This window comes from Oncorhynchus masou, chromosome 12 (assembly GCF_036934945.1).
Source record: "Oncorhynchus masou masou isolate Uvic2021 chromosome 12, UVic_Omas_1.1, whole genome shotgun sequence".
Taxonomy (NCBI): domain Eukaryota; kingdom Metazoa; phylum Chordata; class Actinopteri; order Salmoniformes; family Salmonidae; genus Oncorhynchus; species Oncorhynchus masou.
Genome location: NC_088223.1, coordinates 78,818,939 through 78,843,494, shown reverse-complemented (window position 1 = coordinate 78,843,494; position 24,556 = coordinate 78,818,939). Strand labels below are relative to the sequence as shown.

The 24,556-nt window shown below is 43.3% G+C and overlaps 1 protein-coding gene across 1 annotated transcript in view; it reads right to left on the bottom strand.

Annotated features, from left to right (window-relative positions):
* arhgef12b (Rho guanine nucleotide exchange factor (GEF) 12b) overlaps positions 1-24,556 on the bottom strand; it is a 106,383-nt gene that overhangs the window by 11,131 nt on the left and 70,696 nt on the right. The window contains 13 exon segments of the mRNA XM_064982098.1: positions 31-108; positions 2,600-2,700; positions 3,169-3,283; positions 3,563-3,688; positions 3,901-3,986; positions 4,201-4,347; positions 5,186-5,343; positions 5,752-5,787; positions 10,662-10,815; positions 11,936-12,169; positions 13,056-13,161; positions 13,599-13,713; positions 15,192-15,224. Coding sequence (XP_064838170.1) covers positions 31-108; positions 2,600-2,700; positions 3,169-3,283; positions 3,563-3,688; positions 3,901-3,986; positions 4,201-4,347; positions 5,186-5,343; positions 5,752-5,787; positions 10,662-10,815; positions 11,936-12,169; positions 13,056-13,161; positions 13,599-13,713; positions 15,192-15,224 — 1,489 coding nt within the window.

Genomic DNA, 24,556 nt, shown 5'->3' with positions numbered 1-24,556 from the left:
ATAAATAAATGGAGACACAAGTAGTCTCACCTTGAACTCTGAGATCATTGGGTTCTCACTCTGTTTGAGAGAGGACAGGTCCAGGCGTCTCTGGTAGTCCTCTAACCTCTGTAGGGAGAGGAGCACACACACTTATACTGGCTAGACAGTATACAGTTAGAACACTCATTTAATAGGATCTAAATGCTATTCAGTCCCTTAGCTGATATATTCTGGTAGAAAGGTAGCAGGCACAAGAGTTGTACTGTTTACTACATTTTGCATTAATAGAGTTCAGACAGGAAACTCACATATTTGTTTAACCCTTTAAGAAACCAAAATAGATGACAAAACATCTGGTATTGGTGTTTGGCTCTGCTCCTTCATGGGAGCTGACTGCCAGAGCCATGTGTCCCTTATTACCATTATAATACAGGCAGTGAGTGAGATATATCAATCCCCCTGATGGGGGAAAAAGCAGAACCAAATAGGTGGAGGCTGGGGTTGTGATAGGCTAGCAGAAAACAGACATAGCAGGTGGCAGCAATAAAAACAGCAGAGATAAGCCAATCTCATAGCTTAGCAGAGGAACTGGTCAACTTAAACACAGTGCCTTGCAAAAGTATTCATCCCCCTTGGTGTTTCTCCTATTTGGTTGCATTAAAGCCTGTGATTGAAATGTATTTTTATTTGGATTTCATGTAATGGACATACACAGAATAGTCCAAATTGGTGAAGTGAAATTACTTGTTTAAAAAAATAAATAATAATAATAATAATAAAAATGGAAAAGTGGTGCATATGTTTCATCCCCCCTTGCTATGAAGCCCCTAAATAAGATCTGGTGCAACCAATTACCTTCAGAAGGTGCATAATTACATTGCACACAGGTGGACTTTATTTAAATAAGTGTCACATGATCTGTCACATGATCTCAGTATATATACACCTGTTCTGAAAGGCCTCAGAGTCTGCAACACCACTAAGCAAGGGACACCACCAAGCAAGCGGCACTATGAAGACCAAGGAGCTCTCCAAACATGTCAGGGACAAAGTTGTAGAGAAGTACAGATCAGTGTTGGTTTATAAAAAAATATCCAAAACTTTGAACATCCCACATAGCACCATTAAATCCATTATTAAAAAATGGAAAGAATATGACACCATAACAAACCTGCCAAGAGGGGGTCACCCGCCAAAACTCATGGACCAGGCACGGAGGGCATTAATCAGAGCGTCAACAAAGAGACCAAAGATAACCCTGAAGGATAAGCAAAGCTCCACAGCAGAGATTGGAGTATCTGTCCATAGGACCACTAAGCCGTACACTCCTCAGAGCTAGGCTTTACAGAAGAGTGGCCAGAAAAAAAGCCATTACTTAAAGAAAAAAATAAGCAAACACGTTTGGTGTTTTCCAAAAGGCATATGGGAGACTCTTCAAACATATGGAAGAAGGTACTCTGGTCAGATGAGACTAAAATTGAGATTTTTGGACATCAAAGAAAATGCTATGTCTGGCGCAAACCCAACACCTCTAATCACACCGAGAACACCAACCGGCAGGGACTGGGAAACTGGTCAGAATTGAACGAATGATGGATGGTGCTGAATGCAGGGAAATTCCTGAGGGAAACCGGTTTCAGTCTTCCAGAGATTTGAGACTGGGACAGAGGTTCACCTTCCAGCAGGACAATGGTCCTAAGCATACTGCTAAAGCAACGCTTGAGTGGATTAAGGGGAAACAATTACATGTCTTGGAATGGCCTCGTCAAAGACCAGACCTCAATCCAATTGAGAATCTGTGGTATGACTTAAAATTGCTGTACATCAGAGGGACCCATTCAACTTGAAGGAGCTGGAGCAGTTTTGCCTTGAAGAATGGGAAAAAAATCCCAGTGGCTGAATGTGCCAAGCTTATTGAGACATACCACGAGAGACTTGCAGCTGTAATTGCTGCAAAAGGTGTCTCTACAAAGTATTGACTTTGGGGGGGTGAATAGTTATGCACTTATTTCTTGTTTGTTTCACAATAAAACAAATATTTTGCATCTTCAAAGTGGTAGGCATGTTGTGTAAATCAAATGATACAAACCCACCCAAAATCTATTTTAATTCCAGGTTGTAAAGGCAACAAAATCGGAAAAATGCCAAGGGGGTGAATAGTTTTGCAAGCCACTGTTTATTTATTTATTTATTTCACCTTTATTTAACCAGGTAGGCTAGTTGAGAACAAGTTCTCATTTACAACTGCGACCTGGCCAAGATAAAGCATAGCAGTGTGAACAGACAACACAGAGTTACACATGGAGTAAACAATTAACAAGTCAATAACACAGTAGAAAAAAAGGGGAGTCTATATACATTGTGTGCAAAAGGCATGAGGAGGTAGGCGAATAATTACAATATTGCAGAATTAACACTGGAAGACAGCCATATTAAGGTAGGAAGTGTTTGAATCCCATTGGTGCAGTCTGAACTGGTTTCGCTTAATAAGCTTGCAAGTGTCCCACAGTTTTCAATTGAAACGTGGCTGCACCATGACAACTGTTGGTGTAGCCAGTTGTGTGCATGTGTTCACCATGTGTCAGTCCCACTGGTTGTCCTCTCCATAATCAGATACCTGTTTGTTCTCTGCCTCTTTCACTGTCTGGTTGACATAGTTGAGGATCGTCCTGCAGCACTCCCCGGCCCTCTTCACCTTGTCCCTCTCCTCTGCATCCTCTGTCAGGCAAAGAAACAAACAAGCAGATGATGTCAGTCTCATGGAGTGGACCAAATAAATGCACGACAAAAACCCACGTGCACGAGAATGTGAAGGCATGATGATGATGACGGATTCATTTACAGCCTAATCTCTTATGGAGAGACTACGTAAACATATCTTAGTTCTGGGTAAACCAAGATTATTTATAGCCTAATCTTCATGCAATTTTGACAGATTTTACATTCTTTGAGTAGCTAAATCTGCTTTCCTTTAGTTCAGTCATTTTATTTAAACATTAAACGATCATTTGGCTTGGAAATACATCCCTCTTTAATCAACTATTACAAAGAAATGCAATACTTATCTCCCAACAGATGGACACAAAAGAGAGATGAAACGTCATCCAAATCATTTTCAGGCCAATGTCTCAACCTTTATTAGTTGTGTGGACAGACTGTGTTTTATAGTGGTGCTGTCTACTGTACCTGTGTACTTGGCTATGCTCTCCAGCAGTAGTGGATACTTGGTCAGCCTCTGCATCTCCACTGGAATGATGTCCTTCAGCTGCAGTCTGCGACACAGACGGTTGCTCTCAGCCTCCTACGGGACGAGAGAGACACACCCGAGTCAGTACTACAGTCACTCACTCCAGATCAAATGGTCAATCTGACAACATCACAATGATGACGAAAGCCAGTTTTTTTTTCATTTAGAGATATCATTGTGTTTCCAAGCCACTATAATGCAAAATCTTCATTAGCGCCAACTGAGAATGCATGGAGTAGAATGCCCGGTCGTCAAGAGAAACTTCAGAACAATATTGTGACACAACATGCAACCCATGAAGAGTAGAATATAGTATAGTATACTGTGTCGTACCTGCATAAAGGAGGTGAAGCGCTGGTCTTTCTTCTGCCGGGTCTTGATGAGTTCCAGGGCAAAGGGCTGGTTACTGCAGAAGGTACCCACCGCCCGCTTAATCTTCTCCTCCTCGTCATCACTGAACTACACACACGCAGAGGGACATGGTAACATGCGCGCCCACATACGCACAGGGGGACATGGAAATGGAGGGACACAGACACACACACAGAAATGTTAGCAATGGCTTTTGGATGTAATACTCCCCCTCTCCTGCAGTGACTGAAAATATATCCCAAAATGCCAATAGGGCTCTGGTCAAAAGTAGTGCACTATAAAGGGAAATCTTCTCTTACCCAAGCTAGTAGATCGTCTCCTATCAGGTCTATCACTGACGTCTCGTTCTTCTTCCGAATGACCGTCATCTGTTCTGTTATCCACACTGTAGGGAGGAAGAGAAAAGTCAGGGAAAAGAGGACATTTGTTTGAGAATAGGTGAATTTCAATAATTTAGGAAGTGAAAATTCTAGTTGTGTAAATTAGCATTATCCCTGAGAGAGGAGTTTGACTGTAGCTTTGAAGAGGAAGCCCCGCGGTGAGTATAGCTAGCATTGCACACACACAGAGGCACACACACACACACACACACAGTGTACCGTGTAGCTGGAGAATCTCCTCTAGGTTAGTGAAGATGTGTTTAATGTCTCCAGGAGGCAGGATGCTGTCTCGGGTTAGTTTCTGGCAGAACACGTTATCCAGCACCTTCAACATCCTCAGGTGAGCTCGCTCTGTGTAGAAGAGCTCTGTGGAGACGCACACATTCAGACCCACAGAATTAAACAGAACACGATAGCTGCCATTATCAGCCCATTCTAAAGCTATGCAGGTCTATGACATCAGCCACTAGTACAGTGTTTCCAAAACTCGGTCCTCCAAGGTGTGAACGTATTGGTTTTTGCCCTAACACTACACAGCTGATTCAAATAATAAACTCATCAAGCTTTGATACTTTGAATCAGCTGTGTAGTGTTAGGGCAAAAACCTAAACGTGCACCCCTTGGGGTCCTGAGGACCGAGTTTGGGAAACGCTGCTCTATCGTATCTCTATGGTCACACCGTCATAAGACAGGTGGAACCCATTGTCTTCTGACAGATGGTTCTATTCTAACGCACCCGCAGACGGCTGTCACGCTACCTGATGTAGGACAATGAGGTGGAACCAAGATTTTCATTTGGGATTGAGGCTTGCAGATTCTGGTATATCAGGATCTACGCAACATAAAATTTGGAGACTTTCCTACGAAAAGGTCACACAAACAGACTTGTAGTGGTTTATTTAGCTAGCGGACCCACCATCACTGATAATCATGATGAAAGAGTTCACCACTTGACTTGAATGGACAGTAGGCTTGGTCATAGACATACTCAAATAGTCAATAAGGTTTAGGTGAGGCTGGGGCGGATAGGATATTAAGGTATAAAAATGTAAAGGACAAATTATAATACAGCGCATCATATTTGCCATCTCAAAGCTAAACAGTTAGTATGAAACTACTTTGAATATTCAACAGCTATTTATCTGTATGATTGATCCCCAGACAGCTGTACAGTATGTGCAGCCAAAATGGCCACCGGCCTCACCGTTGATGACTTCCTGTCTTTTGATCTCCTGTGGAGTCAGGCCCGCCAGGACCTCTCGGCTAACCAGCGCCTGCCAGTTGGGAGGGTCCTGCTCGCACTCAATCTCGTTCCCCTGGTCGTCCTCACTCGGCACATCCCCACAGCCTAACCCGTCCATCCTGACATGAAAACAAGAAGTCTCTGATGATGACACCTGGATTGTGTTGATTAGGGCATGAAGTGTCAAAATATTTTGCATCGGAAAATGAAAAAGAAAAAATGTTCAGATAGTCCAACCCTGTTTCAGTTCAATAGCTGGTACTACCAAACAACTGGGGAAAATCAGTTATCATTCATATGACTACAGAGACAAAAAAACAACAACCGGATCTGTGTTCAAATAGTATTTGAAATGATTTATCCGTACTTGATTGAGCTTGCCTGGCTAAATTGACCAATATAACAGTCCTTAAACTGCAAACCCTGCCCATATGGCGCTCCAGAACAGCTCGATTTCAAATTGTATTTGAACCCAACAACATCAGATGAAATAGATCCCAAAAAAATAAGAATAGAGAAAGACTCACCTCTGGGCTGGTTTGGGCGTGCCTCCCTCTTGAGCCCTGGGGAAAGAAGATCACAGTCCCTGTCAACACACTTTCTGCCATTCACCAAATCCCTCCTTTCAATCCTCCACATCTATCTGAGCAGAGGTCCTAAGGCATAAGTTGGAGAACTCCCCATCTCCAAGTAATACACCATAAGAGGACCTTTCTTTCAATGAGTTTCAATGAGGTCATGAATGATCGGAGAGACAAAGACAGCGATTCAGCAGTGCTGTAGCAGCAGCACCCAAACAGAAACGGCTCCGAGGCCTTGAGCAGGATGGCTGGGTATGGGCTGTGTATCCCAACAGTATGGCTGTATGAGACTGCAGACTTTTTGGGCGACTGGTTGTGTCGGGTGAGAACAGATGAGCTTGGCAGTGGACCAACACGGCAGCAAAACATTCTGCCTTGGAAGGCTTTTCCCGGGAGAGCTTGCTCCCGATTCGGAACAATATTTCAGTGATCATGCAATCTCGCTCAGCATAAGATTTAGGTTGCATCCCAGATGCCACCCTATTCCCTATTTAGTGCACTATTTTCGACCAGAGCCCAAAGGGAATTGGGTGCCATTTGGGAGGCAGATTTAGTGTAGATTTGCGTTGACCCAGAGGACAGTCCTGACTCGGATTAAATAAGCCCTTTGAGGTGAAGGGATGGTATATATCAGAGTATCTCAACCCTTGAGCAGATTAGAATATTCACTATGTATTGCTGAAACCATCACATTTGATTACAGCAGATCTGCCCTCTGTATTTCTACGCTGTATATTACTAGCACATTACATGGAGAGGTGCTGTTACCAAGTCAATCAGCCTATATAGTCATTATAACGTCACTATGTAAACAATAGTATATTTGAGGGGGGTAAACGCTGCTGCAAGCACAGAGATTATCAGAAATGATAATCATACAATAACTGTTTCGTTCCCTTTTTATCCACCGATTGTAAAATACACTAAGTGTACAAAACATTAAGAACACCTGCTCTTTTCATGACACAGACTGACCAGGTGCATCCAGGTGAAGCTACATTCCCTTATTGATGTCACTTGTTAAATGCACTTCAATCAGTGTAGATGAAGGGGAGGAGACAAGTTAAAGAAGGATTTTTAAGCCTTGAGACAATTGAGACATGGATTGTGTGTATGTGCTATTCAGAGGGTGAATGGGCAAGACAAAAGATTTTAGTGCATTTGAACGGGGTATGGTAGTAGGTGCCAAGCGCAACGGTTTGAGTGTAGAACTGCAACGCTGCTAGGTCTTTCATGCTCAAACGTTTCCAGAGTGTATCAAGAATGATCCACCACCCAAAGGACATCCAGCCAACTTGACACAACTGTGGAAAGCATTGGAGTCAACATGGGCCAGCATCCCTGTGGAACGCTTTCAACACCTCGTAGAGTCCATTCCCCAATATAATTGTTCTGAGGGCACAAAAGGGTGCAACTCAATAATAGGAAGGTGTTCCTAACGTTTTGTACACTCAGTGTACATCAATGAATGTTCTTGCTTACCTCATAGTTTACTTTTAAAATGTAATGCTTGCTCAACAACTTAATGTAAAATAGGTTGATTAAGTAAATTGTCCTCAATGGCCTCGTCATTCTAAATTCAAGCTACAATGGCCACAGCCTGAATTAGGTCAAATCAAATTTTATTTGTCACATACACATGGTCAGCAGATGTTAATGCGAGTGTAGCAAAATGCTTGTGCTTCTAGTTTCGACCATGCAGTAATATCTAACAAGTAATCTAACAATTTCACAACAACTACCTTATACACACAAGTGTAAAGGAATGAATAAGAATATGTACATATAAATATATGGATGAGCGATGGCCGAACGGCATAGGCAAGATGCAGTAGATGGTATAGAGTACAGTGTATATACATATGAGATGAGTAATGTAGGGTATGTAAACATTATATAAACTGGCATTGTTTAAAATGACTAGTGATACATTTATTACATCCAATTTTTAATTATTAAAGTGGCTCGAGATGAGACAGTATGTTGGCAGCAGCCACTCAATGTTAGTGATGGCTGTTTAACAGTTTGATGGCCTTGAGATAGAAGCTGTTTTTCAGTCTCTTGGTCCCAGCTTTGATGCACCTGTACTGACCTCACCTTCTGGATGATAGCGGGGTGAACAGGCAGTGGAGGAACTTTCCACCTTCTTGCTGTCCCCACTACTGTCCCGTCGATGTGGATAGCGGGCTGCTCCCTCTGCTGTTTCCTGAAGTCCACGATCATCTCCTTTGTTTTGTTGACATTGAGTGTGAGGTTATTTTCCTGACACCACACTCTGAGGGCCCTCACCTCCTCCCTGTAGGCTGTCTCATCGTTGTTGGTAATCAAGCCTACCACTGTAGTGTCGTCTTTAAACTTGATGATTGAGTTGGAGGCGTGCATGGCCACGTAGTCATGGGAGAACAGGGAGTACAGGAGAGGGCTGAGAAGGCACCCTTGTGGGGACCCAGTGTTGAGGATCAGCGGGGTGGAGATGTTGTTTCTTACTCTCACCACCTGGGGGTCGGCCCGTCAGGAAGTCAAGGCCAAACCCATGTCAGTCAGAGCTGGTCTAGCCTGCTTTGGTGTGTATTGTTCATAACTGAGATTTTTATTTTTATTTTTTAAATTATTTTTAATTTGCACAGGGCGGGGTCAAAACCCAGGGTCTCGAGCTTAATGACGAGTTTGGAGGGAACTATGGTGTTAAATTCTGAATAGTCGATGAACAGCATTCTCACATAGGTGTTCCTCTTGTCCAGATGGGTTAGGACTTTCTGCCCCTGGAACAGGCAGTGTGCAGTGTGATTGCGATTGCGTCGTCTGTGGACCTATTGGGCGGTAAGCAAATTGGAGTGGGTCTTGGGTGTCAGGTAGGGTGGAGGTGATATGGTCCTTGACTAGTCTCTCAAAGCACTAGTACTACTGATGACGGAAGTGAGTGCTACAGGGGGATAGTCATTTAGCTCAGTTACCTTAGCTTTCTTGGGAACAGGAACAATGGTGGCCCTCTTGAAGCATGTGGGAACAGCAGACTGGGATAAGGATTGATTGAATATGTCCGTAAACACACCAGCCAGCTGGTCTGCGCAGGCTCTGAGGACGCGGCTAGGGATGCCATCTGGGCCGGCAGCCTTGCGAGGGTGAACACGTTTAAATGTTTTACTCACGTTGGCTGCAGTGAAGGAGAGCCCACAGATTTTGGAAGCTGGTGCTGTCGGTGGCACTGTATTGTCCTCAAAGCGAGCAAAGAATTTGTTTAGATTGCCTGGGAGCAAGACATCGTGGTCCGCGACGAGGCTGGTTTTCTTTTTGTAGTCCGTAATTGACTGTAGACTCTGCCACATACAGTGCCTTGCGAAAGTATTCGGCCCCCTTGAACTTTGCGAACTTTTGCCACATTTCAGGCTTCAAACATAAAGATATAAAACTGTATTTTTTTGTGAAGAATCAACAACAAGTGGGACACAATCATGAAGTGGAACGACATTTATTGGATATTTCAAACTTTTTTAACAAATCAAAAACTGAAAAATTGGGCGTGCAAAATTATTCAGCCCCTTTACTTTCAGTGCAGCAAACTCTCTCCAGAAGTTCAGTGAGGATCTCTGAATGATCCAATGTTGACCTAAATGACTAATGATGATAAATACAATCCACCTGTGTGTAATCAAGTCTCCGTATAAATGCACCTGCACTGTGATAGTCTCAGAGGTCCGTTAAAAGCGCAGAGAGCATCATGAAGAACAAGGAACACACCAGGCAGGTCCGAGATACTGTTGTGAAGAAGTTTAAAGCCGGATTTGGATACAAAAAGATTTCCCAAGCTTTAAACATCCCAAGGAGCACTGTGCAAGCGATAATATTGAAATGGAAGGAGTATCAGACCACTGCAAATCTACCAAGACCCGGCCGTCCCTCTAAACTTTCAGCTCATACAAGGAGAAGACTGATCAGAGATGCAGCCAAGAGGCCCATGATCACTCTGGATGAACTGCAGAGATCTACAGCTGAGGTGGGAGACTCTGTCCATAGGACAACAATCAGTCGTATATTGCACAAATCTGGCCTTTATGGAAGAGTGGCAAGAAGAAAGCCATTTCTTAAAGATATCCATAGAAAGTGTCGTTTAAAGTTTGCCACAAGCCACCTGGGAGACACACCAAACATGTGGAAGAAGGTGCTCTGGTCAGATGAAACCAAAATTGAACTTTTTGGCAACAATGCAAAACGTTATGTTTGGCGTAAAAGCAACACAGTTCATCACTCTGAACACACCATCCCCACTGTCAAACATGGTGGTGGCAGCATCATGGTTTGGGCCTGCTTTTCTTCAGCAGGGACAGGGAAGATGGTTAAAATTGATGTGAAGATGGATGGAGCCAAATACAGGACCATTCTGGAAGAAAACCTGATGGAGTCTGCAAAAGACCTGTGTCCCACTTGTTGTTGATTCTTCACACAAAAATACAGTTTTATATCTTTATGTTTGAAGCCTGAAATGTGGAAAAGGTCGCAAAGTTCAAGGGGGCCGAATACTTTCGCAAGGCACTGTACATAAAAAACAATACTGCATAGTTTCCTGAGAACGCGAAGAGAGGCGGCCATCTCTGTCGGCGCCAGAAGTTTATAACTTCAACTGTCTAGGAAGGTCCACTGGCCATGATTCCACACCCCTATGTTTATACACCCGCTTCATATGAAGTTGTATATTTAGCAAAGTCTAATCAACACCTAGCTGTGTATATTCCACTGAAGATTGTTATAACAAGAGGTACACTATCAAAGTGTATCGCCTCTGTGGCCTGTGTGGTCTAACAGAGTCTGCATGGGTTCGAATCTGACCCCTGAGACCATGAATTTGTTCCCGCCCTTACCTGTCACTTTCACGCTCCTCCTCCTGTAATTGGTCCAGGGTGCAAGGGCTGAAGTCAAAGTGGGTGCTGGTTAGGTGAACCATCCCGTCCAGGGTGTCGCCCGAGTGGAGCCCGTCGGTGCTCAGTCTGGGCAGGGCAGAGGAGGGAGTGAGTCCTGGAGAGGAGAGAACAAAATAGGAGGAAAGGTCAGGGGTTGTAAGTAAAAAGTATCTCAGCTTAGGAGTGCTGATCTATGATCAGGTCCCCATTGTCCATGTAATCTTATTTTCGTTGTGATCTAAAAGACAAGACCGATCCTAAATCAGCATTTCTACTCCAAGACACTTGATACATATGACCCCAGAGGGAGGCTCTTACATTAGAACAATCCAAGGTTAATGAGCTAATGTCCCTCTCCAGGTGGATTAATTATGTTCCATTCAATTCTACCAAGGCTTATGTCCTTCTCCAGGTGGATTAATGAAGTTCAATTATATTTTAGCAGGGTGAATGTCCCTCTCCATGTGAATTAATAAAGTTATATTCTACGTCCAACCAGAGCCAATATGGTCCTAAGCAATATGGCGAAGGCTCACGTAAGTTTCTTCATTCTGAAGGTCAAACAAGATCTCCATGGAAGAGAAGTGCGTAAGTCAACAGTTGTCTTATCGTGCGGTGGAACAAGCTCAAGACTGGAGATACGCTATAGTCTAAAAGCAGTGCAAAAATAATATCTGCACTACACACAGCAGATGTTTCAAAAAGAAAATAGAGAGGGGTCGTTTCGACAGATCATATGCAGACAAAGCCTAGACGACGTTCTGAAAACAAGGCCTCCCCCCAATTAGGAATAAACAAGAAAAAGCCAAAGAAATCAATTGTGTTCCAGAAGGCTGGGCCACTGTAAGCCGGGCTAAGCCAGTGTAAAAGAGTCCTGACAACAAAAGGCCAAGGACAAAACATGTCTGAGAGGAGGGAAGTGGATGACAGAACAAAAGCAAACAGACAACGTGGGGAGGAAAGAAAGTGAGGAAGCCAGCTTGGAGGGAAAACATGAAGACAGAAAGAGAGAGCGGTAGAGAGTGAGAAAAGAGAATTGGTAATACTGACTGAGGTGAGTCCACCCCTCAAATATATAGCTATTTGAGTATTTGGAAAAGCACTAAAGCGCTATACTGTATGACACAATTCTTTACCTTCTATCATTATTTGAGAGAAGTGGAGAGGAAAAGGCAGATATGAAGAAACAGTAAGGAGGAAAGGCATAGGTTGGGGGAGAGAGGACAGGTCCTTACCCGAGTCAGAGTCGCGTCCCGTCGGGTCGGAGCCCTGGCTGGCTGGGGCACTGTGGGGGGGCGGTGCGATGTAGGCCAAGGGGTGGGTGGCCGCGTCAGAGCCTGGATCGCTGAATTGGCTGCGGGCACGGATGCCGCCTGCCGAGAATTCTGGTTGCTCGAAGACGCTGAGGGCGGGCTGGGAGAGCTGCTTCTGGGGGCCCCGATGCTTGTTCAACTCCATGGCCTTACTGACTGCACACACAGATATAAGCCAAACGAGAGTCAGTAGCTCACACAGCCACACTATCTCCAAACCCAGAGCTCAGGGAGAAAGAAGGAGCAGCAGCTGTGAAGAGGGAGGGGGCTTGAGACGAACCACAGTGGCTTGGCTGATACAATACAGATATAGATCAACTAGATCTACTAGATTGGCCAATTGGTTGAAAATGGCAAAGTAGCAATGTTATGACAAAATGGTCCATATCTTCCTCATTTCTAAATGGACATCTGATCAAATGAAAAGGAGCAGTATGGAAGTACAGATGTATTTATCTCAATATGAAATTATAAAAAAAAATGTAAATCATCACACTGATTAAGTGCAATACTTATTATACTTGTAAAAATGTTTTAGTCATGATACATAAATGTTTCCCAAGGCTCTTTGAACATGTAAATGAGTGTGTGTGCAAGTCTAATATGTGTATATCTATGGAGGGAGCAGCACAACGTAATGGGGAGCTGGCCCACACAACTCCAGACAGGCACTTCCTGTTGCGGAAGTCCACAATCTCCTTACAGAACTGGATGTGAGATGTAATATGTCTGAGCCTGAACACAACACCACTAGCTTCTGTCCTCAGTGCAATACCAGGGCTATACATTCCCTTGAACTAAGTTCAAATATCCACACCTGCATACTACTGGTGATGCATTGGACATGCATATTAGGTAAATGTGAGTGTGGATATTGGCACATAGGGATGTGCGTTGTTATTTTTGTATATAAAAAAGTGTCACTACAGAGCCTGTTACACATCTCAAACTAACCATTTCCGTTTTTTATTGCGTTCCAAACTGGCACACTAGGAAGGAACTGTTAAGTGTACTACGTCCATTTGTACTCTTCCACACTTACCTGAAGCTGAGTCCACGCGGCTGGGCCGCCGAGGAGGGCCGAGGATGCTGGGAAAGCGAGGCTTCTTCACCTTCTCCTCCCCCTCTTTCTCAGGTTTGATGCTCTTCTGCTCCACAGAACAAAACACATACAAACTGCCCAGTCAGAGAATTTAAAACGGGGCCACTTTCAGTAGACAAATGTTGTAGAACATTTCATGTCATGAATAGAGCTGCCGTGATTCCTTATTATACATATTCTACATGTCAATGAGGCATGTTTGTTTTATGCTATTTTTATCTGGACGTTGCACAATATTGTTCCCTACTGAACACTACCCTGGAAAGCTGCTAACAAGTGAGACACTATGTCACCATGCTTGTTACCAAGAAAAAACTCATACTAAGAAGTAAAACGGTGCTGCTGTGTGAAGAAACTGAATAATTTATGCTACATTAAATTACAAGTTCTTACAAGCTGTAAAAGACCCCTGTATTGTGCTCAAATTCATCATTGATGCATCAAGCTGGTTGTGTACAGTATGTGTGTGTGTGTGTGTTGTACCTTGATCTTGGGCAGGAAGTTGATGCGGACTCGTTTGGGCTCTAGGCTACGTGGTTCCTTTACTTTCACCCCCAGGTGTTTCATATAGGTGAGGATGACATACTGCATAGTAGTGCTGCAACACAATACACTATTTATTAATTGTTTATATTACCATTAACCCCGTACAGCCCACTTTGTCTTAATATAAAATCATTTAAATCATCATAGATGATATTATTATACTTAGAAAAACAGTTAAGTCATGATACATAAATGTCTCCCAAGGCTCTTTGAAAACAGTAATTCTAATAGGACACATGTTATCAATCACTAGAAGCACATGTGAGGAAAATCAAATGAAAAGGTTAGGAAACTGACCTAATCAGTTTTTACTAATCGCCCTATTCCATTCATATTGTCAGAACAGGGTCGTGTTAATTAGGGTGTGTAAAGGAAAACATTTTGCAACTAAAAACCAAAATATTTTTTTCACAAGACCAGGTAGTCCCTCCCCACATCGGTCTGTTTTCTACCATTTGGTACTAATGAACACCACCCTGGCACAACTCAAAGTGTGTAGTACCACAGATCTCCAACAGATGGAGGCAGATGACGTAATGGCAGACACGATGCGTCCTAAATGGCATCCAATTTGGTAGTGCATAATAGTGCATAATATAGAGAATAGGGTGCCCGTTAGATTACTGAATATGTGTCCCATGTCACTTCAACAGCTCTTCTCACAGCATGGATAGAAACAACATGCTGATGGAATTCACATATTAGAAATATGCAGCCACAACATGAGCCATTCCCCAAATAGACCACACAACATTGTGCATGCACGCACGCACACACCATCTGTCCTAGCACAGAGAAGAAGACCCCTTAGTCAGAACAGAACGCCGGTTAGCCATATGGGATATGAACCACTATCATATAATCTGTGTGCTAACTACATGCGACTGAAAATAGTGGAAAGAAATGGTTTAGAGTATTAAACCAAGAGAACATAATTCCAATACGCGTGGACTTTCGATCAGGACTGTATACACAAAGCATCTGATAGTAGGTGTGGTGGTCTAGGATCAGGTCCCCCCTGGCAATATAATAATAAACATCAACCAACAGGGGAAATGATCTTAGATCAGCACTCCTACTCCGTCAGGTTATGTGAATACAGGCCCAGATAGTGTGGGTGTTTCACCTCGACCTTCACAAGTAATTGAACTCATACACAACCACTGTGTGACCACACACACTCACTTGAATTCATTCAACAATCTACACGCTACTTCCCCATCAAACGTTCTAAACTCTAGTATGAGAACAGACCTATCATCGTCAAATTCTGACATTAAGTCGTTAGTTACTTTAACATCAGGGGTCGGCAACAGGTGGCCCGCAGGGAATTTTTGGGGCCCTCAAGCAAAACAGGAAATCGGTATCTCAGGTACAAAATAATCATTTTCAAATACAATCTCTTATTGAGCTTAGTTGCGGTCGATATGCAGTGTACAAATTATTTTAATTATGTTGCCTCACCCCCAACCATCCACTGACAAAAATCTAGTTGCCAACCCCTGCTTTAGATAAAAAATCCCCCCTCACCACTTCTCCTCTTCTGTGGGCTGTGACGTCAGCCTGGAAGAAGAGAAACAAATAATAGGGTTAAGTGACACACACACACACACACACACACACACACACACACACACACACACGTGTAAGCGCGCGCACACGCACACACACAACAATAAGCAGTTTCACTTCTACTTCAAATAGATAAATGTGCAGGCTGCTTGTATAATGGTAATGCAGTTCTATTAGCCCATGTCTAATATCTCAATTAGTCATTATGTGATTCCTCACATCCTCTCTCCTTGCCTCCTTCTCAAATGTATTGGAGGAGAAGATCCAAGGTCCCTTTATTCTGACTTTTTTCTCCAATAGGTTTTGAGAAGGATGAGAGAGGATGTGAAGAATCAAAAGAAAGATTAGTTGAGAAACAGCCCATGACTGGCGAGCTTTCTGGCACAAAATGGCTGCCGTGCATCATCCAGGTGGGTGCTCCACATTGGTGCTACACATTGGATCTCGTCACGATATCTCTGTGCATTCAAATTGCCATAGATAAAATACATTTGTGTTCATTGTCCGTAATTTATGCCTATTCATACCTTAACCCCACCGCTGCGATGGGGCATTCTGTTCACAACGTTGACATCAGCAAACTGCTCACACACAACGCTATACACATGGTCTGCATAAGGGGGTGTTACTTATTTAATCAGCGTATTGATATGCCACACCTGTCAGGTGCATAGATTATCTTGGCAAAGGAGAAGTGCTCACTAACAGGGAATAAGCTTTTTGCGCATATGGAACAATTATGGAATCTTTTATTTCAGGTTATGAAACACATTACATGTTGTGTTATTTTTTGTTCAGTGTAGAATAAAGTAGGATCACTGTGATGCTTAGGTTTTTTTTCTGTTATCAAACAAAACTCTAAAAGGCCCAAAATATTCACAAGGCAATTTCAAAAGGCTAAAATCTGCACATGTCAAAACATTGGTAACTAGTAGCTAGTCTATCCCGGAACGGCTTAAACCTTCACACTGGCATCAACACTAAACAGGTGAGTGCAGGTAAGAGAGACGCACTTGGGAGAGTGAGATGATATCAGTGGTCTTGAAATGACGAGTGTGTGTCTCTGTCTCTGTCTGTCTGTCTGTCTGTCTGTCTGTCTGTCTGTCTGTCTGTCTGTCTGTGTGTTTGAGAGAGAGAGAGAGAGCGATAATATCTAACTTGTATCTATCTTAATCCCTGTAATCTGTACAGTTTGGCGTGTTTGAGGCCCAGAGAGCAGAGACACGCAAGCACTCACTGACCTGGAAATAATTCCCAGAAATGGCACGTGTATGTGGTACAATTTCTTCTCCACACACACGGTAACTGGAACCACAGAGTGGTTCCATGTCATTTCAGTAAGCCATGACGCCTAGGGACCGCACAGTTATTCTAATATTTTAATATCCCAACAGACGTTAGATTTCGAATAATTGCGAGGGTATTCAGATTTCTTTTTAATCATAAGTCTATTTCAACAAGGAAAAGTATTTGTCTAAATTAAGTATGTGACTTTGCTACACACAAGGATATACCATGACATTAGACATTATTAATTCAATAAAAAAAACTTTTCAATTAATTTGTATGATGTGTGCCTCATAAAATGACACACCATAGTAGCTTACACAGGCTTCACATGTTTGTTGTTATTGTCGGCCATTCAAAATGGCACTGTCTACAGTCAGTGGCTCCATGTGTACTAAGCCATGTGGGAGATCTCTAATCAATGCAACATGGAATTACAATGACTTTTTATTTAACCCGTATTTTACCAGGTAGGTTGACTGAAACCACATTCTCATTTACAGCAACGACCTGGGGAATAGTTACAGGGGAGAGGAGGGGGATGAATGAGCCGATTGGAAGCTGGGGATGATTAAGTGGCCATGATGGTATGAGGGCCAGATTGGGAATTTTAGCCAGGACACCTGGGTTAACACCCCTACTCTTACGATAAGTGCCATGGGATCTTTAGTGACCTATTTTAACATCCCATCCAAAAGACGGCACCCTACACAGGGCAATGTCCCCAATCACTGCCCTGGGGCATTGAGATTTTTTATGTTTTTAGACCAGAGGAAAAAGAGTGCCTCCTTCTGTCCCTCCAACACCACTTCCAGCAGCATCTAGTCTCCAATCCAGGACCAACCCTGCTCAGCTTCAGAAGCAAGCCAGCAGTGGGATGCAGGGTGGTATGCTGCTGGCCAATTACAGTATTAAGTTAGTTAAATGAGATGGAGAAAGCTATAACTAAACGAAACTATCAGGTAGGCTGTTGTTTTCAATCTTGATGTGTTGGCCTGACTGAAACATGGCTTAAGCCTGATGAATTTACTGTGTTAAATGAGGCCTCACCTCCTGGTTACAATAGTGACCATATCCCCCATGCATCCCGCAAAGGAGGAGGTGTTGCTAACATTTACGATAGCAAATTTGAATTAACAAAAAAAACTATGTTTTTATCTTTTGAGCTTCTAGTCATGAAATCTATGCAGCCTACTCAATCACTTTTTAAAGCTACTGTTTTGCAAGCCTCCTGGGCCATATACAGCATTCCTCACTGAGTTCCCTGAATTCCTATCGGACCTTGTCGTCATAGCAGATAATAACATTTTTTGGTGATTTTAATATTCACATGGAAAAGTCCACAGACCCACTCCAAAAGGCTTTCGGAGCCATCATCGACTCAGTGGGTTTTGTCCAACATGTCTCTGGACCTACTCACTGTCACAGTCATACTCTGGACCTAGTTTTGTCCCATGGAATAAATGTTGTGGATCTTAATGTTTTTCCTCATAATCCTGGACTATCGGACCACCATTTTATTACGTTTTCAATCGCAACAAATAATCTGCTCAGACCCCAACCAAGGAGCATCAAAATTCAACCCCAAAATTCCTTGATGCCCTTCCAGACTCCCTCTGCCTACCCAAGGACGTCAGAGGACAAAAATCAGTTAACCACCTAACTGAGGAACTCAATTTAACCTTGCGCAATACCCTAGATGCAGTTGCACCCCTAAAAATATTTGTCATAAGAAACTAGCTCCCTGGTATACAGACAATACCCAAGCTCTGAAGCAAGCTTCCAGAAAATTGGAACGAAATGGCGACACAACAAACTGGAAGTCTTCCGACTAGCTTGGAAAGTTGGTACCATGCAATATCGAAGAGTCCTCACTGCTGCTCGATCATCCTATTTTTCCAACTTAATTGAGGAAAATAAGAACATTCCCGAAATGTCTTTTTGATACTGTCGCAAAGCTAACTAAAAAGCTGCATTCCCCAAGAGAGGATGGCTTTCACTTCAGCAGTAATAAATTCATGAACTTCTTTGAGGAAAAGATCATGGTCATTAGAAAGCAAATTACGGCCTCCTCTTTAAATCTGCGTATTCCTCCAAACCTCAGTTGTCCTGAGTCTGCACAACTCTGCCAGGACCTAGGATCAAGAGAGACACTCAAGTGTTTTAGTACTATATCTCTTGACACAATGATGAAAATAATCATGGCCTCTAAACCTTCAAGCTGCATACTGGACCCTATTCCAACTACACTACTGAAAGAGATGCTTCCTGTGCTTGTCCCTCCTATGTTGAACATAATAAACGGCTCTCTATCCACCGGATGTGTACCAAACACACTAAAAGTGGCAGTAATAAAGCCTCTCTTGAAAAAGCCAAACCTTGACCCAGAAAATATAAAAAACTATCGGCCTATATCGAATCTTCCATTCCTCTCAAAAAAAATGTAAAAGCTGTTGCGCAGCAACTCACTGCCTTCCTGAAGACAAACAATGTATATGAAACGCTTCAGTCTGATTTTAGACCCCATCATAGCACTGAGACTACACTTGTGAAGGTGGTAAAATGACCTTTTAATGGTGTCAGACCGAGGCTCTGCTTCTGTCCTTGTGCTCCTAGACCTTAATGCTGCTTTTGATACCATCGATCACCACATTCTTTTGGAGAGATTGGAAACCCAAGTTGGTCTACACGGACAAGTTCTGGCCTGGTTTAGATTTTATCTGTCGGAAATATATCAGTTTGTCTCTGTGAATGGTTTGTAAATCAACTGTAAATTTCGGTGTTCCTCAAGGTTCCGTTTTAGGACCACTATTGTTTCCACTACATATTTTACCTCTTGGGGATGTCATTCGAAAACATAATGTTAACTTTCACTGCTATGCGGATGACACACAGCTGTACATTTCAATGGAACATGGTTAACCCCCAAAATTGCCCTCGCTAGAAGCATGTGTTTCAGACATAAGGAAGTTGATGGCTGCAAACTTTCTACTTTTAAACTCGGACAAAACAGAGATGCTTGTTCTAGGTCCCAAGAAACAAAGAGACATTCTGTTGAATCTGACAATTAATATTGATGGTTGTACAGTCGTCTCAAATAAAACTGTGGAAGGACCTCAGTGTTACTCTGGACCCTGATCTCTCTTTTGACAAACATATCAAGACTGTTTCAAGGACCTTATTTCCATCTACATAACATTGCAAAAATCAGAAACGTTCTGTCCAAAATTGATGCAGAAAAATTAATCCATGCTTTTGTTACTTCTAGGTTAGATTACTGCAATGCTCTACGTTCCGGCTACCCGGATAAAGCACAAAATAAACTTCAGTTAGTGCTAAATACAGCTGCTAGAATCTTAAACTAGAACCAAAAAATGTGATAATATTACTCCAGTGCTAGCCTCCCTACACTGGCTTACTGTCAAGGCAAGGGCTGAATTCAAGGTTTTACTGCTAACCTACAAAGCATTACATGGGCTTGCTCCTACCCTTCTTTCCGATTTGGTCCTGCCGTACATACCTACACATACGCTACTGTCAACAGAACACAGGCCTCCTAATTGTCCCTCAAATTTCTAAGCAAACAGCTGGAGGCAGGGCTTTTTCCAAAAGAGCTCAATTTTTATGGAATGGTCTGCCTACCCATGTGAGAGACGCAGACTCGGTCTCAACCTTTATGATTGAGTGTAGTCTGGTCTAGGAGTGTGAAGGTGAACAGAAAGGCTCTGGAGCAACGAACCGCCCTTGCTGTCTCTGCCTGGCCGGTTCCTCTCTCTCCACTGGGATTCTCTGCCTCTAACCCTATTACAGGGGCTGAGTCACTGGCTTACTGGTGCCCTTCCATGCCGTCCCTAGGAGGGGTGCGTCACTTGACTGGGTTGAGTCACTGACGTGATCTTCCTGTCTGGGTTGGCGCCTCCCCCCTTGGGTTGTGCCGTGGCGGAGATCTTTTTGGGCTATACTCGGCCTTGTCTCAGGATGGTAAGTTGGTGGTTGAAGATATCCCTCTAGTGGTGTGGGGGCTGTGCTTTGGCAAAGTGGGTGGGGTTATATCCTGCCTGTTTGGCCCTGTCCGGGGGTATCATCGGATGGGGCCACAGTGACTCCTGACCCCTCCTGTCTCAGCCTCCAGTATTTATGCTGCAGTAGTTTATGTGTCGGGGGGCTAGGCTCAGTCTGTTATATCTGGAGTACTTCTCCTGTCTTATCCGGTGTCCTGTGTGAATTTAAGTATGCTCTCTCTAATTCTCTCTTTCTCTCGCTCTTTCTCTCTCTCGGAGGACCTGAGCCCTAGGACCATGCCTCAGGACTACCTGGCATGATGACTCCTTGCTGTCCCCAGTCCACCTGGCCGTGCTGCTGCTCCAGTTTCAACTGTTCTGCCTGTGGCACCTGTCCCAGACCTGCTGTTTTCAACTCTCTAGAGACAGAAGAAGCGGTAGAGATACTCTGAATGATCGGCTATGAAAAGCCAACTGACATTTACTCCTGAGGTGCTGACTTGTTGCACCCTCGACAACTACTGTGATTATTATTATTTCACCATGCTGGTCATGTATGAACATTTGAACATCTTGGCCATGTTCTGTTATAATCTCCACCCGGCACAGCCAGAAGAGGACTGGCCACCCCTCATAGCCTGGTTCCTCTCTAGGTTTCTTCCTCGGTTTTGGCCTTTCTAGGGAGTTTTTCCTAGCCACCGTGCTTCTACACCTGCATTGCTTGCTGTTTGGTGTTTTAGACTGGGTTTCTGTACAGCACTTTGAGATATCAGCTGATGTAAGAAAGGCTATATAAATACATTTGATTTGATTTAATCTGAATGGAATCGTTGTAGACAAAGACAGGAAGTGCAGAAAAGTAGGCTAAAATTACTTTTAGCCTAGATAGCTAGGGAGGTAGCTGGCTAACATAGCTGGATATCTTAGCTAGCATCTTTACATCGATTTGATGCAGTCAAGACAGGCACTACCAGATGGGATGACAGATAGACAAATGTATAGATTTCATAGGTTAACTAGCAGGAGTCTGTATTGCTACTCTCTCTCTCTCCGGCTCCTGTGTAAAACTCACCGGCATCCAAGTTGAGCAGGCTGCGCAGCAAGTCCGTTCCCAAGTTTAAACAAAGTTGTTTTTATTTTTGTATTATGTATTTCGTCTATCAGGATATTCCCCTAAAATCAGTTGTGGCTTTTGCCAATTTTTTGGGGCTTCCTAATTTCTTCCTCATTATACTTATTAAATATTATCTGAATCCTGTAAATTAAAATAGCCAATTTGGGTGCAATCGATTAGCTTGATTTCACAGAGACCAAATTATATTTCAACAAAATAATGTTTCAGAAAAGTTATTTGTATCTGTTACAGAAACAGTGTTGTTGGGTGTTAAAATCTTATTTCTTGTGCTTTTTGAGCGACCCAACACTCCTTTCACCTCTAACCTACAACTTATAACATTACCAGAATAGATAATACTTATGGCGCTGATAACATCAGCCAAAAGTATGTGGACATCCCTTCAAATTAATAGATTTGGCTATTTCAGTCACACATTGCTGACAGGTGTATAAAATCGAGCACACAGCCATGCAACCTCCATAGGAAACATTAGCAGTAGAATGGCCCGTTCTGAAAAGCTCAGTGACTTTCAAATGTGGCACTGTCATGGGATGCCACTTTTCCAGAAAGTTAGTTTGTCTAATTTCTTCTCTGCTAGCGCTGCCCTGGTCAAGCCTAGTGGTTAGAGCGTTGGACGAGTAACCGCAAGGTTGCAAGATTGAATCCCCGAGCTGACAAGGTCAAAATCTGTTGTTCTGACCCTGAAAAAGGCAGTTAACCCACTGTTCCTCGACCGTCATTGACAATAAGAATTTGTTCTTAACTGACTTGCCTAGTTAAATAAAGGTTAAATAAAAAACATAAAAACTGTAAGTCATGTTTTTGTGAAGTGGAAACGTCTAGGAGCAACAACGGCTCAGCTGTGAAGTGGTAGGCCACACAAGCTCCCTGAATGGGAACACCGAGTGCTGAAGCGCGTAGCACGCAAATATTGTCTGTCCTCGGTTGCAAAACTCACTACCGAGTTCCAAACTGTCTCTGGAAGCAACATCAGCACAAGAACTGCTTGTCGGGAGCTTCATGAAATGGGCTTCCATGGCCGAGAAGCCGCACACAAGCCTAAGATCACCATGCGCTATGCCAAGCTTTGGCTGGAATGTGTAAAGCTCACCACCATTGGACCCTGGAGCAGTGGAAACGCGTTCTCTGGAGAAATGAATCACGCTTTACCATCTGGCAGTCTGACGGAATCTGGGTTTGGCGGATGCTCGAATGCATAGGGCCAACTCTAAAGTTTGGTGGAGGAGTAATAATGGTCTGGGCCTGCTTTTCATGGATCAGGCTAGGCCCCTTAGCTCGAGTGAAGGGAAATCTTAACGCTACAGCATACAATCACATTCTAGACGATTTTTTGCTTCCAACATTGTGGCAAGAGTTTGGGGAAGGACCTTTCCTGTTTCACCATGACAATGCCCCCATGCACAATGCGAGGTCCATACAGAAATGGTTTGCCTTGATCGGTGTGGAAGAACTTGACTGGCCTGCTCAGAGCCCTGAGCTCAACCCCATCGAACACCTTTTGGATGAATTGAAACACCGACTGCGAGCCAGGCCTTATCTCCAAACATCACTAATGCTCTTGTGGCTGAATGGAAGCAAGTCCCTGCAGCAATGTTCCAACATCTTGTGGAAAGCCTTCCCAGAAGAGTGAAGGCTGTTATAGCAGCAAAGGGGGTCCAACTCCATATTAATGCCCATAATTTTGGAATGAAATGTTCAACAAGCAGGTGTCCATATACTTTTAGTCATGTAGTGAACCTTAAGTTTTTAGGCTTTTCAAATAATGAGATGTAACTCTGTAACATTCATCGTTTGGTATGGAAGAAGCCATGCATAAAACAATGAAGCGTAGCCTTCAGTCTTATTCATAGCCAATCGAATGGAGATGAAAGGGAATATAGGCTAGACAAAAAGATAGCGGAGTGTCCAGGGATGAGCAACTTTGATAGGGCCACAAACAAATCTGAACTCACCCCCTCTCCCACACACATTTTAGTGGCCCCCTCCTTTTCACAGTGGAGAGAACATTTTTACATTTTAGAGTTAAGTTTGTGCAATTCTACACACTTTGCCATGGTGTCAGAGAGAAGATTTTGCTAACTAATTTTGTGAAATTTTACTAATTTTGCCATGGGGCAAAGATGAAAATGATCTGCTTTACTGACTATTAAAATCAATGGGGCTCCACAGCCGGTAATTCAACCATGATAATGCCACAAAACTAACTTGGCAATCTAAAAAGAAATGTGCTGACATGGACTAATTGACTTTACTATAAGTGACTGACATTACAGGATAAAAATTGCTGATGCACAGCCAAATTGCACCTTGTGTATTCCACTATTCTAACTCACAACAGTAAGTTGAGAGGGGGGGTGCCCATCCCGGTTATAGCCTAATGCAGTGCCATCAGTTTTGTCACCAAAGCCCCATATACTACCCATCACTGCGACCTGTACTCTCTCGTTGGCTGGCCCTCGCTTCATACTCGTCGCCAAACCCACTGGCTCCAGGCCATCTACAAGACCCTGCTAGGTAAAGTCCCGTCTTATCTCAGCTCGCTGGTCACCATAGCATCTCCCACCCGTAGCATGCGTTCCAGCAGGTATATCTCACTTGTCACCCCCAAAGCCAATTCCTCCTTTGGCCGCCTCTCCTTCCAGCTCTCTTCTGCCAATGACTGGAACAAACGACAAAAATCTCTGAAACTGGGAAAACTTATCTCCCTCACTAGCTTTAAGCACCAGCTATCAGAGCAGCTCACAGATCACTGCACCTGTACATAGCCCATCTATAAATAGCCCAAACAACTACTCCATCCCCTACTGTATTTATTTATTTTGCTCCTTTGCACCCAAGTATTTCTACTTTGCACACTCATCTACTGTCAAATCTACCATTCCAGTGTTTTATTTGCT